The sequence below is a fragment of the Neolamprologus multifasciatus genome, chromosome 9 (genome assembly GCF_963576455.1).
Source record: "Neolamprologus multifasciatus chromosome 9, fNeoMul1.2, whole genome shotgun sequence".
NCBI classification, from domain to species: domain Eukaryota; kingdom Metazoa; phylum Chordata; class Actinopteri; order Cichliformes; family Cichlidae; genus Neolamprologus; species Neolamprologus multifasciatus.
This window is the reverse complement of record NC_140447.1, coordinates 29,288,346-29,304,674: the sequence shown is the minus strand read 5'-3', so window position 1 is coordinate 29,304,674 and position 16,329 is coordinate 29,288,346. Positions and strand designations below refer to the sequence as shown.

Sequence of the window (16,329 nt, the reverse complement as noted above, 5' to 3'; positions counted from 1 at the left end):
AATTGTTTGGAGGATTAGTCCTGACTTCTCTGTGAAGGCCAAGAAGCCACCTCTAATGGTCCATGCAGCTGAAAATGCTCATTATCTGTGTTTGACTGTTGACTCTCAGCAGCTGTGTTTATCAGGCCTGCAGTTGCATCGAGGTTGTTTTGGGACATAATAAAATGCTTTGTGTTTTAGTTAGATGGGGAATGTGTGCGAACATGTGTGTGTGTGCATGTGTGTTATTTTTTCATGAAGCCTGGACATGCCTTTGAAGGTTTTGGTTTTAGCAGGGCTAGAGAGAACTGCATGATGGGAAGAACAAAGAGTAGGAAGAAAACTACAAATTGCATTTTTTTTCTAATCAAAATGTGCAATTAATTCATAACTAATCACTCAACATGATGTGTGTCTATGTGTGTGTGTGTGTGTGTGTGTGTGTTTACGTCTCTGTGTGTGTTCTCTCTGCAGACGTATTGACTACAAGCTGAAGAGGCAGGACAGCACCAAAACTTTACTAATAAAAAGTGAACAACTACTCAGGATTGAAGAGCACGACTTCGCCATGAGACCAGGCTTCGGAGGTCAGGCGCTCACACACACACACACACACACACACACACACACACACACACACACAGCCAAAGAGACAAAGGCAGTCCTCATTTCATCTCTGATCCCTGATGATTTAATCCGTTCCCTCACACATCACCTAACAGAGAAAAATCACTCCTCGCTCGCTGTGGTTTGATGTGATGATGGCTATTGGGTCACACAAACAACGGATGTGATAAAAAACAAAATATTACCCAGCACTGACCCAGATATCACCATTGTGCAGCAACACCAGCATCCGTGTGTGTCTGTGTGTGTGAGAGCATTGGAAATACAGTAGGACTCAATGTGCTCTCTCAGAAGCAACTGTGCATGTGTCTGTGTGTGTTTCCAGAACATAATGAGTGTGTGTAGATGTGCGAGTCGCGGGGGTTCGAATGCATTAATCTGGATTATATTCCAGGTCTGGAGCAGATGGAGGGGTGGGCAACAAAGTGACGTCTGCAATGAAAATCATCGCTATCAAACACACGACAATGCATTTCTCCACACAGATGGTTCATGTGATGTCATGTGATGATGGTTCATCCATATCATCCATGATATGGATTCAAATATTAATGTATGAACTTGGAACGCTCCATGTGATCTGTATTGTGTGTATATTAGTGCCTCTGTGTGTTTGCATTAAGGGATCAATGTACTGATGGTTATTATGCAAAACCAGATTTGGTGTTCAGCTCGAGTTCTGTGATTTTCATTGTTGACTTTTTAGGATTTTGTCAAATTTAGATTTGAGAGAATTTACTGAAGGTGCACTTTTTTATTTTGTTGTCATCTTTTAAAAACCTTTTTAAAAAAGACACTTAAAAAACCGCACTTCCTTGAATGTCCACTTAAGGCTGCTGCCAAAAGCGAGTCAGTGCCCATCGACTCCCATATTAAAATGTCCAACATCAGAGGAGAAATAAACATGTTTACAGCCTGCTACAAGAAAGGTTTTGATCTTTGGTGACAGCTTCTTGTGCAGCAGGTGAGTATTTTAATGACTCGTGTGCTTAAATTACATTTAGGTTGAAAGTATGGATTGGGCTTTGAATAAATTTTATATAATAATTTTCCTTTCTGCTCTTTTTAGTCTTTTTTTTAACTTTAACTTGATAAATATTATAGTTTGTTATAAGGTTATTTTACTAATAGAGACCCTCCAGGATGTCTGTGCCTCAGATTTGGATTTTATTAGTTAGTTACTCAGCATTAAGATAAGATAAGATAAGATAAGATAAGATAAGATAAGATAAGATAACCTTTATTAGTCCCACACGTGGGAAATTTGTTTTGTCACAGCAGGAAGTGGACAGTGCAAAAGTTATGAAGCAGAAATTAGAATACAATAAGAATAAATACAGTACACAACTGTACAGAATAGAATAAATAAAATACTATATACAGTAGAATAAAATAGAATAAAATATACAATAAGAAAAAAATAGAATACAAATATATGGTAAATGGTAAATGGCCTGTATTTGTATAGCGCTTTACTAGTCCCTAAGGACCCCAAAGCGCTTTACACAACCAGTCATCCACCCATTCACACACTGGTGATGGCAAGCTACATTGTAGCCACAGCCACCCTGGGGCGCACTGACAGAGGCGAGGCTGCCGGACACTGGCGCCACCGGACCCTCTGACCACCACCAGTAGGCAACAGGTGAAGTGTCTTGCCCAAGGACACAACGACCGAGACTGTCCAAGCTGGTGCTCGAACCGGCAACCTTCCGATTACAAGGCGAACTCCCAACTCTTGAGCCACGATCGCCCCCATATATATACAACTGAGTAAAAAATACAACTATGCCAGAAAAGATTATTGCACATTAGTGTTATTGCACATTTGTGGATGTGTTTGATCAGTTAAAGATCAGTTAATGAGCCGTGTCTGCACTGTATCCTTGCAATATACAGCAAGGACTGTTTCCAAGTGCCCACTGGTTTGATTTAATCCAAACCATATAAACAAACTCCGTTGATGATGAAGCCAAGCGTGTGAGCTTAGAGCTGGTCGTGAGCAAGATTAATGTGGAGGCAGAAACGCATCAAGAAGCGATTTTGCTGGAACATCTTTGTGAAACTGAATATGCTGATCATCAAGAATGAGATTTCCATATTGGATTGATCAAGGCCTTGTTTAACAACACCTGGGGAAAGACAGTTTACTGACACAGAGAAGGTTCATGGCTGCAGTGAGGGAGGACATGCAGACAGGCAGAGGAAGATGCCGGCGACAGGGTGAGATCGAGACACGGGGGCCCTGCAGCGACCCCTAAATGAGCAGCCAAAAGAAGAAGAAAAGAGGACAGCATTAATTTTGTGTATATGAACAAAAAAATCATCTTTGAGGCCACGAAAATAAAATCAAGAATAATATCGTTACTGCCTCCTTCTGATGTAACACATCCAACATGGAAACATTTTATTTTTAGACAAGAAAAAGTATTTTCTTAAAAAAGTCATGAGCATCATAGGCTACATTCACACTGCAGGCGAAAGCGCATCAAATCCGATTTTTTTGACCCTATGTGATCCATATCCGATCATGGTATGACAGTGTGAACGGCACAAATCCGATATTTTCAAATCCGATCTGGGTCACTTTCGTATGTGGTACTGAATCCGATACATATCCGATGTTTCAGAAAGCGACTGCTGTTTGAACGGTCATGTCGCATTAAATCCGTCTTTTACGTCACTGACACAAGACAGACGGCAATTATAAGACCTGCAGTGTGAACGTAGCCAAAGTGTCAGTGGTGACTTTTCTATCTTTAGTCACCAGCAGTGGGAAATGCGTTTTTCCATGACTTAACTTCTGGCTGGTTGACATTTTTAACACATAAATACTAAGATTGAACAAAGCCCACTGCTACGGATGGCAGATGTTTGCATGAGTTTTGTCAGGATGGTGATTTCTCATCATTTAGATAAACTCTCTGTGTGGAACAAAAGCTTTAGTTGATTTATTAGCGCTGGCTTTCACACCGTGCCAGTCGTTGTCTGAACTTGTCTTCAGACTAAAGGCAGAATTAAAAGAAGCCGCTGTTGACAGCTGTTTGAAGCCAAGGTTCAAACTGCGGTCTCCACCCGATCCTGAAAGGTTTGTTAGAGGTTTTTAACGTCATTATTTGCACGACCACAAAAGGCTGCGCACAGTGAAAATCTAAACACAGGTCTTTTTGACGTTTTAAGGACAATGCAGGCATTTTTCTGCTGGTGACAGTCTCTTCCTTTAATTCTTCCACTGATCATTTTTTTTCTTGCTCTAAACTTTACTCATCTTCACTCTGAAGCTTTTACTTTGAATATTTCCTGTGGGTTTATTTCATAGATAATCACAGTTTTTGTGAAGTTATTTTCTCAATTCAGGACTTTTAAAACAACAAAAAGTAAATGTAACCATAAATCTACAAAATGAACCGTGTTTCTAGCACACACTTTCACACAGACACAGCCTGCTTGCTGCTTTTGTATGTTCCTCTATATGCCTGGTCTGCCGGCGTCTTTGTGGTTCTGTCTGCCATTCAGGGTGGGAACACCAAAAGCACCACTGTCTGCACCATGACGCTGCGGCATTTCCACGGACTATAATTTTATACCGAGGGAAATATCAGCATTTTTCTCCCTCAGATAAGCCTATAGCTTCTGTGTGTGTGTGTGTGTGTGTGTGTGTGTGTGTGAGAAGTCTGTCTGAAGAGCCAAAACCATCCCCTCCTCAGAGTCCTTGAAGGGCAGCCCAAACTCCAGAAATACTCCTTATGACATTTCTCGATACCTCTTTCTCATGTTTAGAACTTTTACTGTTTCTAAATCAAGGTCAACCTTTAAAGGATGTCTATAAACTTAAACTTGTCCCCATAAACTTCACACATGTGTTCCAAATAACACGTCATGTTGCCAGATGCTTGCGATTTACTATCAGGGCTCGAATTATGCTGGTATCCAGTCGAGTGGTGCTATACTTTGGCTGCATCTTCCCGCTCTGTGCGCTCACTCGGCTGCAGTGTCAGGTACAAACCTGACATTTTATTGGCAGATTCATTGCTGCCATCATAACCACACCTCGGAGCATAAAACAAAAGAAAAGGTTTTGATTGCAGGTGTATCCAAAATATTTGATGACTTCTCAAACAAAGTGTGGCTGCTGCTGAAATGATGGATTATGAAAGCTCATTTAAATGGTTTTATACTTGTTTTGTACTTCTACGGCGTGAAGTAAATGTTCCAATACTTAATGTCTGTGAAGGTTCTCAGTCATCCAGGTCATCGTAGTCTCATCCGAGAAGCTTCTTCAGTTCACTGAAGAAGCTTCTCGGATGAGAGGTGAAACATCTTCAAGCAACTTAAAGAAGTCCAGATGTTTTCTTTCCAAGCTCCTTAGACTCCAATACTTAATGATGATATGAGCTGAAATGGGATACAGCAGGTTAGTCATATTAAATGTCCTTGTATCACAGCCACATTGTTTTGTTGTGCTGTTGTTCATTAATACAGTAATCGGTAATCTCAAAAACGTATATGGTCACACTGTACAGGACCACAGCAGGACTTTTGTAAGTTTATAGTTCATATTTACTTTAGTTTTCATTTAAATCTAATTCAATCATTGTCTGCCTCTGTTGTGATCCGGAATCTGATAAATTATTCAGACCGGCTTTATTTTTCTGCTGTAAATGTAATGAAACCTTTAACTCTGTTTCACATTTTCTGCTGCCTCTTTTGCTTCTGCCTCAGGAGAATATCTATCCTTAATCCTCCTTACAAAGCTCTGATTATCTCGGTATTTGCACAACAACAACAAAAAGTCAAATTGTGGCCATCACCTGACAGCATATTTGAGGGGAGACAAGGAATTCAGAGGGAAAATGCACCCTAACTGTACAGCGAGGTTTCCCTAAAAGTCAGCTGTGATTTAGGGCACATACACTGAGAATGTGCATAGAGACAGAAAACCTGTTTTCAAAGCCTTTTGCTGTAAATTCTGCAAAAAAGTGTTTCAGGCAAAGATGCAGCATTACACATGGTTAGGCTTCGGCAGTATGGATTCTGTAGTCTGACGCACATGTTGTCTGAAAGCTGCCTAGAGATTCACCTCTTAATCCCTGTCCACCTCTCATCTTCCCCCTCGTATGATTGGTGCCGATAGAAAGTCAAATGAGAACACACATGCGGCGATGAGGCTCCAGAGAAACATCCTGCCACCTTAAAGCTGCATTATGCCGCTTATGACTGCATGGATTGATCCATCTGCAGCGTTGTGTTCGGGGATTAAGGCGACTCGTTCTGAAACGCTGAACACACAAACATTATGGGACAAAAAGCTGTCCGTTAAAGCTGCACCAGGCAAGGTTTCATGTTAAGCTAAATCTGGAGCAAATCACTAACCGAGAATATCACAACACTACTCGAGTAAAAGTCCAGAGTGAGATTTAGCGGCCAGCAGGACAATGAAAGGAGAGAGCAGAAGTGAGGTGGAAGTTTGCTGCCATTAAAGGTCGCATGTGGAAATATTCTGGTTTTAAAGGAGAGGTAAAGAAGCAGAAGAGCTCACAAGAGACGTTTGCTGATTGTTCAGGCTGATGTCACCTAAAACCACCAAAGCACTGATAGCATCACAGATTCTCAGTGTTGCTAAAACAGGCTCAACAGGGACTTAAGAAGATGTTTTCTCCCTCTTTCCTTGTAGCAGAGCTAATCACGTGAGCTGATAAGAAAAAGAAACAAAAAATATGTTATGCAGGTCAGAGAGGCTTTGTGACAGCAAGCGGCGTCCTGCATGATCTTTTGATCCAGCGCTTTGTGTTTTTTATTATTATAATCTTGTGTTCTAGTTTGCTCATGTTGTGTACTGTGGTTTAGACTTTTTAGTTCTTTGAGTTTGGTTCTGTGCTCCCTCTGTTTAGTGTCTGTACCATGTCTCTGTGCATTTCCTGTTTTATTGTGAAGGCCCGTGTCTCATGTGAGTGTGCTTCCTTGTCTCGTCTTCCCTAATCAGTCCCAGCTGTGTTGCCACCTGTTCCTCGTTCCCTCTTAAAAAAATAATGTCATTAATGTGTCATTGTTGCTTTATTTAAAGAAAAATGTTGTTCAGATTTTATTTTTTTTAAACTGTTTATACAGTATTGTTACAATAGTTCTTCAGAGCTGATATCAAACAATAAGACAGGGTTTAGGTTATAAATTAGGGTTGAAGCTGCTTTGCATAGCACAAAAGTGGAGAATCAGCTGTGGCCTCGCTTTGCACGTCTGCCTCATATGTACTCTGACTGGGTGTGATGTGGGAAAAGGAAAGCAGTAAAGAGCCAGGAGAGGGAGAGCGAGTGACCTTCTGTTGCAGGTTTTTCTTCCTGACAGCAGTCGTTGTCGGGGCTACACTAAATTTTTGGTCTCCACTGGTTTTATTGAGTCACACGGGGACAAAGCCAGTCTGTGGCGGGAGCTTTATGGACCCGGCTGTGAGATGAACTTCACTAAATAAAGTGTTCATTTAGCTGCCACCATGCAAATATCAGGGCCAAATTAACACACAATTATCCAGTAAGTGCCTTCTCGTTTGGCTCTCGGCGAAGGCAGTCGCACTTTTCTCCTCTCCTCCTTCCCCTTATCTTCCTTGCTTAGCCTCTTGTGTCCTTGTCTTGTCTCGTGTGTATTACTTTCCCTGGAACAGTCTCTCACTGTCTGTTCTCTAAATCCTAAAAGAGAATTATGGATTTGATCAATTGGTCTCTGAATGCTATTGACACCCTTTTCTCAACGAGAAGTCTGGGCTCGGGAGAGCCCGAGTGCCCTGGAGGGACTTTCCCTGCCGGATACACGATGGACGGGTGGCAGAAGTGGAGGGTCGTGTGCCTGGCGGGACTGTCAATCGAGGACACTGAAGATATCTACCTATTCGGAACCATGATAACAGGGTTCTTGCTGATCGGAGCTGGCTTGGCCCTGACTTATCGGAGAATTAAGAAAGTGGAACCGGCTGTTCAAACCCCCACAAGGCTGCCCGCTGGGATTGAAACAATGGGACGAGGCGCGACTTCTCAGAATGGGCTCATTGAGTGCAGCACGGATAAGATCTTGGAGAAGCTTACGGCTGTCATGAACACTCAGAATAAAACCTCTGAGCGTATATTGGATTACATCAAGGTAAGTCCACTCAAAATAACACCCCTGAGCGAGAGTTGGATTACATCGTGGAACAGCTCACTGCAGTCGTGAGTTCTCAGAATCGGCTCTCTGAGCACAAGAATGACAACACCACGGAGCACAAGTTTGATAACATCATGGAGAAGCTCACGGCTCTCCAACGGGAGATTGAGAGACCAGTGTCGGAGTGTTAAAGAACAGCTTTGAAATTCTCATGAGCTGCTCGCATAACAGAAATATCAACAACATCAACATCATAATGCGGATATCCCCTCAGCGCCAGCTGTGGGCTCAAGGCTGGAGCTGCACAAAAACTCCCTGTTAACGACTGTGTGTTGACTGTTCTTCCCACTCCATGCAAGGCCACCTGGGTTAGCTGGTAGACTGTTTACTTAGCCTGGCAGGGTGAAGGACACTGTCTTAGCTGAACTATAGACACGCACACACATACACTTACACTGATAAGCACTCACACATCCCCCCTCCCCTTCCAATGCCTTTGATGCTTGTTGCCTCCTGGGAACACGAGGCAGGTCTGGGCCCGCGCTAGAGAGACGGTGCAGTGGCAGGATGGCTGCTGTGTTTGCTTAGGATTACTCCTCACCCCCTACCCAACCCTGTTGCTTGTCACGTGTTCCATAATGTTGTGCTGTGGACATTTATGTGCTCTCTGTGCAGAGGAGTTTTTTTGTTTCCTGTTCTCATGCTGTCCTCCTATAGCCCAGCATGAGTAGAGGTCTCTTTTTTTCCTCTTGTACTTTCCCATTGTAGTGTACATTTCAGTGTTTTTTTTTCTATAATGCAACCATTCTCTGACTTGTATCCCCATGTGAAGTCTGTATTGTGTGTGTCGGGGGGCGGGTTCATTCCACTGCAGGGCAACCTGCCACTGCATGTGGCGAATAAAATTTGAACTTGAACTTGAACTTAAAGAACTTTAAGGTTTTTTTTGTTTTTTTTTAACATGCTGTCCTTGCTGGTGAAAACAGGCATGTAACCTGGTTAACCACAACCAGATGAGGGTCAGAGAAAAACCCAAACCACTGTGTGTGTGTGTGTGTGTGTGTGTGTGTGGGACTGTCCAAGAGAGAGTTTGTGTGTCTGTGTTTGTGCATACTCAACTTTTCAAAGATTTCCAGCAAGGCAGTTTATTTTGCATCTAAACTGGATTAATGCAACGAAAGAGCATCGTCGGACGAACTCTTCCTGAACACTGATGACTCATGTCTCCCACTGTGATGTTCCCCGTTGGTTTACAAAGTTAGCTTCAATTTAGCAAATTTCCCATCTCAAAGGAAAAACATAGCCTGGGTTACTGTCCAAAAAGAACATCGTGTTGTGTAAAGTTTTAAAAAACTAATGACTCAGACCTCGTCCTCCTATGAAGGTGATGCACAGCTGGCTGCACTCAGCGATCCTTCAGCCCTCAGTATAAAAGCTGGGGGAGAGGAGAGAGCTCTGGCAGTTTAAAGGTGGCTCACCCTAGAGAAACATGTGTGCCAACCTTGTGAGTTGTTAGTAACAGTCACCTCCTGCCAACACTTTAGCTTTTTGCTGTTCCACCCCCTCATGGCCTGGCTCTTCTTGGGGAGGATGTAACAGCTGTTTCTCACAGATACCTGGTGCAGTGTTAGTTTCAAAATTCTTGGTTCAAATAGAAATTTTTGGAAGCAGTGAAACAGATTCTGCCTGATTCGCAGTAACAAAAAAAGCGTCAAAACCAAATATTTGAACTGGACCTTTTGTATTTTTATATTTTTTGTGGTCATTACAATAACTGTTCTGCAAGGTCTGTCAGTCTGCACTCAGAGAAAGTAACTTACTGTGTTTTAGGGTACAAGGCTTGTCACCAGCACAGTATCCTTTGAGGCAGTGGTGTCCAAACCCAGGCCTCGAGGGCCGGTGTCCTGCAGGTTTTAGAGGTGTCCTTGATCCATCACAGCTAATTTAAATGTCATTGGGGGGTCATAGACAGACAGAGAGCTGGATTGCATTTGTATGGAGGTGTGGTCTCACTCCTGAAATTCAGATAAATTATCTCCAAAAAATATGGCCTTAGTTTCAAGGTCTGAATAGTGACATCATTATTGTAACACTGCATTTGTTTTTGTTTTTTTGGTAACTAGGGATCAAAACCTGAAGACTTCTGATCTCACATATCTGTGTGAAAATGGCCCCAACTTCGATAAACACCCCTCTAAGTTTAAGTTTGATGTCTGTCATTCATTTCCGGTCAAACTGAATAAAACACTGAAGTTCATTAACTGTATTCTAAGTGTCAGAAAGAAAGATTGTCCAGGATATGCTCATTGACCTCATATGTGAACATGAGGATTCACAGGTAGCCAATGCAGTTATAAGTTCATTGCTATGAAAACATGTCAGGCAAAACTGCAATATGATGGGAATTTTTAAGACCACCTTTTTAACCACTCTCTGCTTCCAGCCTATATAAAAGGTCGCTGATATATAGTTATACAAATGTAAGTATGGCAGGACTTTGCTAAAACAATAAAGTGGATGATAGTCTTCTTCATTTTAAACTCTACTACTGTATATGTAGCTTGACTCATACTGAGGCCTTTAAATCATGAATTATGGAGCCTTATTTGTGTCATGTCCCTGGGTCTGTTGACCCAGCGTTTTAAGTTTTAGTTTATTTGGATGTTGTTTATGTTTAAGTTCATTAGATTAGCGAAGTTCATTTGGTTATTAGACTCCTTGTGTTTTCTTCCCCTGTATTTATGTTTCCCTCACCCTTTGTTTCATGCTGCGTGTCTTATGTTATCAAGTTTGTATTATCATGTCTGTCTCATGTTTCCGGTTTTATTTTGAAGGAGTCGTGTGTTCTTTGTTCATTGTATTTAGTTTCACTTCCCCTGTCCTGTCATTAGGCTCACGTAAGTCAGCTGTTCCTCCATGTGTTCCCACTTCCCCTAATCACCTCCTGTGTATTTAAGTCCTCTGTTTTCAGTGTGTCATTGTCAGGTCGTCTGTTGTCCTTTGTGTCATGTTTCCAGGTTCTGTGCTCTAGTTTTTTTTTTGTGTCCGTGTTAGGGTTCATGTTTTGGGTTTCTATGTTATCTTAGCGCTCCCAGTTTAGGTTATTGTTTAGCTTCTTCTCTGCCTTTTGTTTTGTAATGTTTTCACCAGCCTTAATAAACGGCTCGCTTTCTGTTAACATTTAAGTTTTTGTTTTATGATGTCCGCATTTTGGGTCCTTTTCATAATACATACAGTCTGCCTCTGCCAGACTGTGACAATTCATGTCAAGAAAACACTACCCACACAAACATTCCACCCACTCCAATCACAGTGCAACAGCAGAAATGGAAAGTTCACATATTTTTGAGCAGTTTTGCATTGAAAACAGCTGTTTTCTATACCGTAACCTAGATGTCCTAAGACATTCCCATTTAATCCAAATTTAGCCCGGATTAAATAAAGACATCTAAGAATGGAAACACACGCTAACAGGCTGAAAGAGTGGTCGGAGCTGGTTTTCCTTCTGTGCATTCTCCTCGTTGTTAACCTTTTAACATTACCTCCAAATGAATGGAAACATTTTTCTCCAGCAGAACGGCAGTGAAATCATTGTTGTTGCTTGTGGTCGGCGCAGGAATGAGCTGTTTTGTCTGCATGTCGCAGCTGTGGATATATCCTAAAATTAACAGTATAGAATTCCAAAGGAGAGCACGGCCACTAGGCACTGTTATGGGATAGACAAACTTCTTTCCTAAACTTTGTCAGGTCATGATTGCTTTGTGGAGCAAACAGCGAGCGAGTAACCATAATTTAAGTGGTGTTTTTTATGATCATTGGTAGGTCGCAGAGCCCTCCAGCTATGTGTGTTCTGCTTGTTTATGTGCGTTCAGCCTTTTTAGGAGCCGTTAAACAATCTGCTGATGAGGAAGATGGGGTGGGGCGGGAGAGATGAAGACAGATGTCAATGGCTGCACAGGTGAGTTGGTGCCAAAGACAAAGGATGTCACAACACAAAATGAGGTTTCCAGGTCAGGACAGGTGATTGGATTAAAGCAATAAACGAGAAGCGACTGATCCTGATATGCTGTTAAATTATTATCGGTTTTTATTCTATCCCATCTCACTGGGATACAATAATATTTTTTCAGGCAGGCTTCCGGTGCTGTTAAAAAAGCCTCAGTGCCTTAAACATATCAGTACTGAGTCCACATTAAAAATAGTATTTTTTATTGTTATCACAGGATAGTTTTCTATTCTTTTTTTCCTTTAACTGTGAAGGCATGTGGATTTCTATGAGCTGTGTTTCTGTTTGCACTCCACTGTGTGTATTATGTGTTTCACTAAGTGAGAAACTCATAAAAAAAAATTTCAGTTGACAAATTAGATCCGAGATTCCAGGATCGTCTGTTGGTGTGTTGGTGTCGTATGACAGTATGGTCCAGCCTTGCAATAACTGCATGGATTCGTCCAACTTTATTGCTTAGAATACTTTGTTGACAGTTATATTACATTTGTCTTTATTGCAATTTGATAATGTCAATTAAAGCTGCAAGCAGCGATTAAAGGGCCCTTGCACCTTGGTGCATGCAAGGTGTGTTGCAGTCGAGGCATTTCATGCATTTATGTGGATGTTTTACACCCTGGATTCTGACTGACAGCAGCACAAACTAGTTCCTTATCAATTCCTGTGCGCACTATCTGGCATTCAGGAACCACTAATCATATGTGTGTCATTGATGGAACGCACAATAAAAAATTCAAATACATGAAATTGTGTTTATTGCCTAATGTTGTTTTTCTTTTGCCTCCCAGTGGCGATACAACTGTGGCACCTAGATGTCTCCAATCTGAGGCTTCTATCAAAAATGTTCAGTCAGTCCTAAACTTGACAATCTACCTTTGAGTTATGAGATTATTTGTGCTGTGACAAATGATAGAAATACAACTTGCTGGCAAGAACATGCTTCAACAAAACCACAGCTCATATTCATCTGTGGGTGGAGTTTGTGTCCTGGGTTTGTAAGTTTGTGCCTGAAAACACAGCAAAACTGTCCTGGGTGTGGATTCAAACCCAGGACTTTCACAGCCTTTCTGTGGGGAGTTTGCATGTTCTTCCTTTGCTTCCTCACACGGATCAAAGACATGCCTCTTAGATGTAGATCCTAAATTCTGTTACAGCCCGAGGCCTTTCGTGGGATGTGTGTGTGTGTGCGTGTGTGTGTGCGTGCATGTTTGTGTTTTGATGCAGGAGACTGCAGGAAGTGCCAGTGTTTTGCGAGGCTAGTTAAATGTCGCCAGATGGTATCTGTTGGTGTCCATGCACCATTATATGCCATATACTCGACAACTCATCCATGCACCACATTACATCACTGACACAGGCGTACACATATTATTACTATTGTGGTAAACACTTGGTTGTCCCTATACAGTTGGTTTTGTGGCTCTCTTCTTTGTTGCAGCAAACAGGCTGGTTTTACCTTGACTGTTGATGGTGTAAGGAGCTAAGAAAGGAAAGCGTCTGGACTTCTTTAATTTTCTTGAAGACTCTTCACCTCTCATCCAAGAAGCTTCTTCAGTTCTGAGAGCAAATGATGGAGAGTCCCAGATTTTAAGCCCTTTGGGAGTGTCCCCCAAGGGAGTCATGGACCGCTATTGATCCTCTTTCTAATCACACGAGCAAGGTGTGAAAACAGGTGTAGGTCACAATCAGCCATGGTTTGGGGTCAGCTCATTGTGAAACCTAGCTCCACACTATCATGTGATTTCCTGAGGTCAGATGGCCCAGGGTGTGAGTGGCCGTTAAGGCGTCTGGGAACTCAAAACTGGATTATAGATGGCAGAGAGTTGGTGTCGTAAACCACCGCCTCTGTTCAAAGATGGTCGTTCACAGTGGACATAGATGGCTTCTTTCACTCCTCTTTCAAACCATCTGTCCTCTCTGTCCAAAATGTGAACATTGGCATCCTCGAAAGAGTGACCTTTGACCTTCACATGCAGGTGTTGTGCCATGCGTTTAAGAAGTGGCTGTTTGGTCTCTCCAATGTAGAGATCTGAGCATTCCTCACTACGCTGTACCACACACACTACGTTGTGATTAGATAGAGGATCAATAGAGGGTCCATGACCCCCTTGGGGACATTCCCATAAGCCTTAAAAATCTGGGACTCTCCACCATTTGCTCTTACTACTGAAGAAGCTTCTCAGATGAGAGGTGAAACATCTTTAAGAAAATTAAAGAAGTCCAGACGCTTTTCTTTCCAAGCTCCTTAGACTACAACAAAACTGGATGACTGACAAGCTTCACTGACATGTTTGGCTGTTGATGGTTGTTAACCTTGGAGTAGATGATCATGAGGGTCCAGGCTGTGTCTTATCCAGTGACAGCTGGGATAGGCTCCAGAAAACCTTAAATTAAATGGGTGGTGCTTTAGAATCATTCTGTCACACGCACTTGCGAAACCCATGAAATATGACCCATGTGTCGAGTCTAAGTTTATAACTTTTTACGGTTTACACCATTCACACCCCCCACCCCCACTCACACACAGAATTGTGACACCCATAAAATATGTGCAGAGCTTGAGCTGCACAGTTCTGACTGTCTGAGTTTCTTTACTAGCACTGATGAATAATTTATGAGTTAATGGCATTAAAATGAAATACTTTCCATGCCTTTGCTTTAGGTGCGCCCATCCCCGTAGGCATTGATGTGCAGGTGGAGAGCATCGACAGCATCTCAGAGGTCAACATGGTGAGGATTTTTAATGGCATGTCACAGAGGAAAGGACCCAAATGCAAGATGTCACAATAAAAGTCCAAAAATCAAAAATAGGAAAGACAAGAAATAGCAAGATCCATACATGAAAGGTAGGATTTTGAAGGAAGGCGAATAAAAACAGCTAAACCTGATTTAGGAAAGTAGCAAATAAATCCAAAAGAGAAAAAAGGAAGCCCGGGAAGTGAGAGGATAACTGAACACAGAAGATACTAATTGGACCAGTAATCAGAAAGGGAGTGTGACTAACAGGAATGAAGGAAGGTCACAAGCACATAATCATAAAAGAGGCTGCCTAAATATATTCCTGAAAATGTTGGTTAAATGTCTTAATACAATAGTTTTTACACTGTAAAATAAATAAACAGATTAGTAGATTAAATAAACTATTGGGGTGTTTAACAGAGGTTTGCAGAATCAGGCCCAAACAGCTGGTGCTGTTCTTAAAAAAGGCCTCAAATCATTTGTGTCAAATGCTGAATAGCCTGTGGCCCAGATATGGCCTAAAAAGAATCCAGTCAGACCTGCTGGACTGCTCTGCACACAAAGAGGGCTTAAATTATGAACTTTTCACTGTATTTTAGATTAACGGCCTTTATGCTGCCAACAGTGGCTCAATAATTTACACATTTACTAAACAGGCAAACACTTCCTGCTTTTGTCTCTCCTCCCAGGATCCCTCTGGGGTTGCATCAGGAGGGCCATCCAGGATAAAAATATATATATACATATATATCTGCCAAATTAATCACATAGATCTAACCAGTGTGTCAACCTCTTTGTGCATTGTGCTGCAAATCATTAAGAATTTATTGCGTCTTAGAGTTTGGTATTAAAAGCGCTGCCAGACCACACCTAAATAAGATCGTATAAGTCATTCTGATGAGCCAAAAACAATGTTCCTAAGACAAATTACACCAAAAGCTGTCATATTTTGCCCTTTGGTAAAAATAAAATCATGTAGATAAACTGAACTAAAGAGATTCCTTAAACTGTAGTTTTATGACTTTATAGTTTTATGACTTTATAGTTTTATGACTTTATAGTTTTACTGACGTCACTGTTTGTCAGTTGACTCTCTGGCTCTTGATCTCTCAAGTGGCCAGCTTTGAAGTCAGCGCCATGTCTAACTTAAAAGTTCTTCCAGCCAAGAGAGATGAATGAGAACAGGACGGTGCTGTAATGACAGCCTGATCTAAAACAATGGAAGTGTTGACCGGGTTCAGGCTCTGTCTGGAACCACATTTTCTGAGCCCCCAGATCTCCCATGAATTCAAACTTGCTTGAAAAAAATGAATAAAAATTAAAGAAACATAAGAAGTATATGTTTCTCTGGTGTGTGTCTGCCTTCTGTAGGACTTCACCATGACTCTGTACCTGCGTCACTACTGGAAGGACGAGAGGCTGGCGTTCCCGTCTGGAAACAACCAGAGCAGGACTTTTGACTCCCGGCTGGTGAAGAAGATCTGGGTTCCTGACGTCTTCTTCGTCCACTCCAAACGTTCCTTCATCCACGACACCACCATGGAGAACATCATGCTGCGGGTTTACCCTGATGGAAAAATCCTCTACAGCGTCAGGTAGAGGGCAGGTGTTCAGGTGGATGCAGAAGTGTCAAGCTGCAGAGAAGACGATGAAATCCTCTGAAGCTTAGTGCAGCCAATGTTTACTTATATATATGTGGTGTCAGGAAAACATTGATTTATTAGGTTTTTTTTCATATAATAAAATAAGTAAGTAATTATTATTTTTCTAAGCATCCCATCTTGCACTGTGCATGTCTGTAGCATCCCTTATGAACCAAGCGTCCCTTAAACTATTCAGAAGCCTCA

The 16,329-nt window shown here is 41.9% G+C and overlaps 1 protein-coding gene and 1 pseudogene across 2 annotated transcripts in view; both read left to right on the top strand.

Annotated features, from left to right (window-relative positions):
* LOC146511777 (gamma-aminobutyric acid receptor subunit rho-3-like) overlaps positions 1-16,329 on the top strand; it is a 36,725-nt gene that overhangs the window by 14,975 nt on the left and 5,421 nt on the right. For both annotated transcript variants that reach the window (XM_085172434.1, XM_085172435.1), the window contains exons 2-4: positions 454-566; positions 14,406-14,473; positions 15,854-16,077. In XM_085172434.1, coding sequence (XP_085028560.1) covers positions 454-566; positions 14,406-14,473; positions 15,854-16,077 — 405 coding nt within the window. The remainder of the gene's footprint in view (positions 1-453; positions 567-14,405; positions 14,474-15,853; positions 16,078-16,329) is intronic.
* LOC146511778 (uncharacterized) lies at positions 3,320-9,771 on the top strand (annotated as a pseudogene).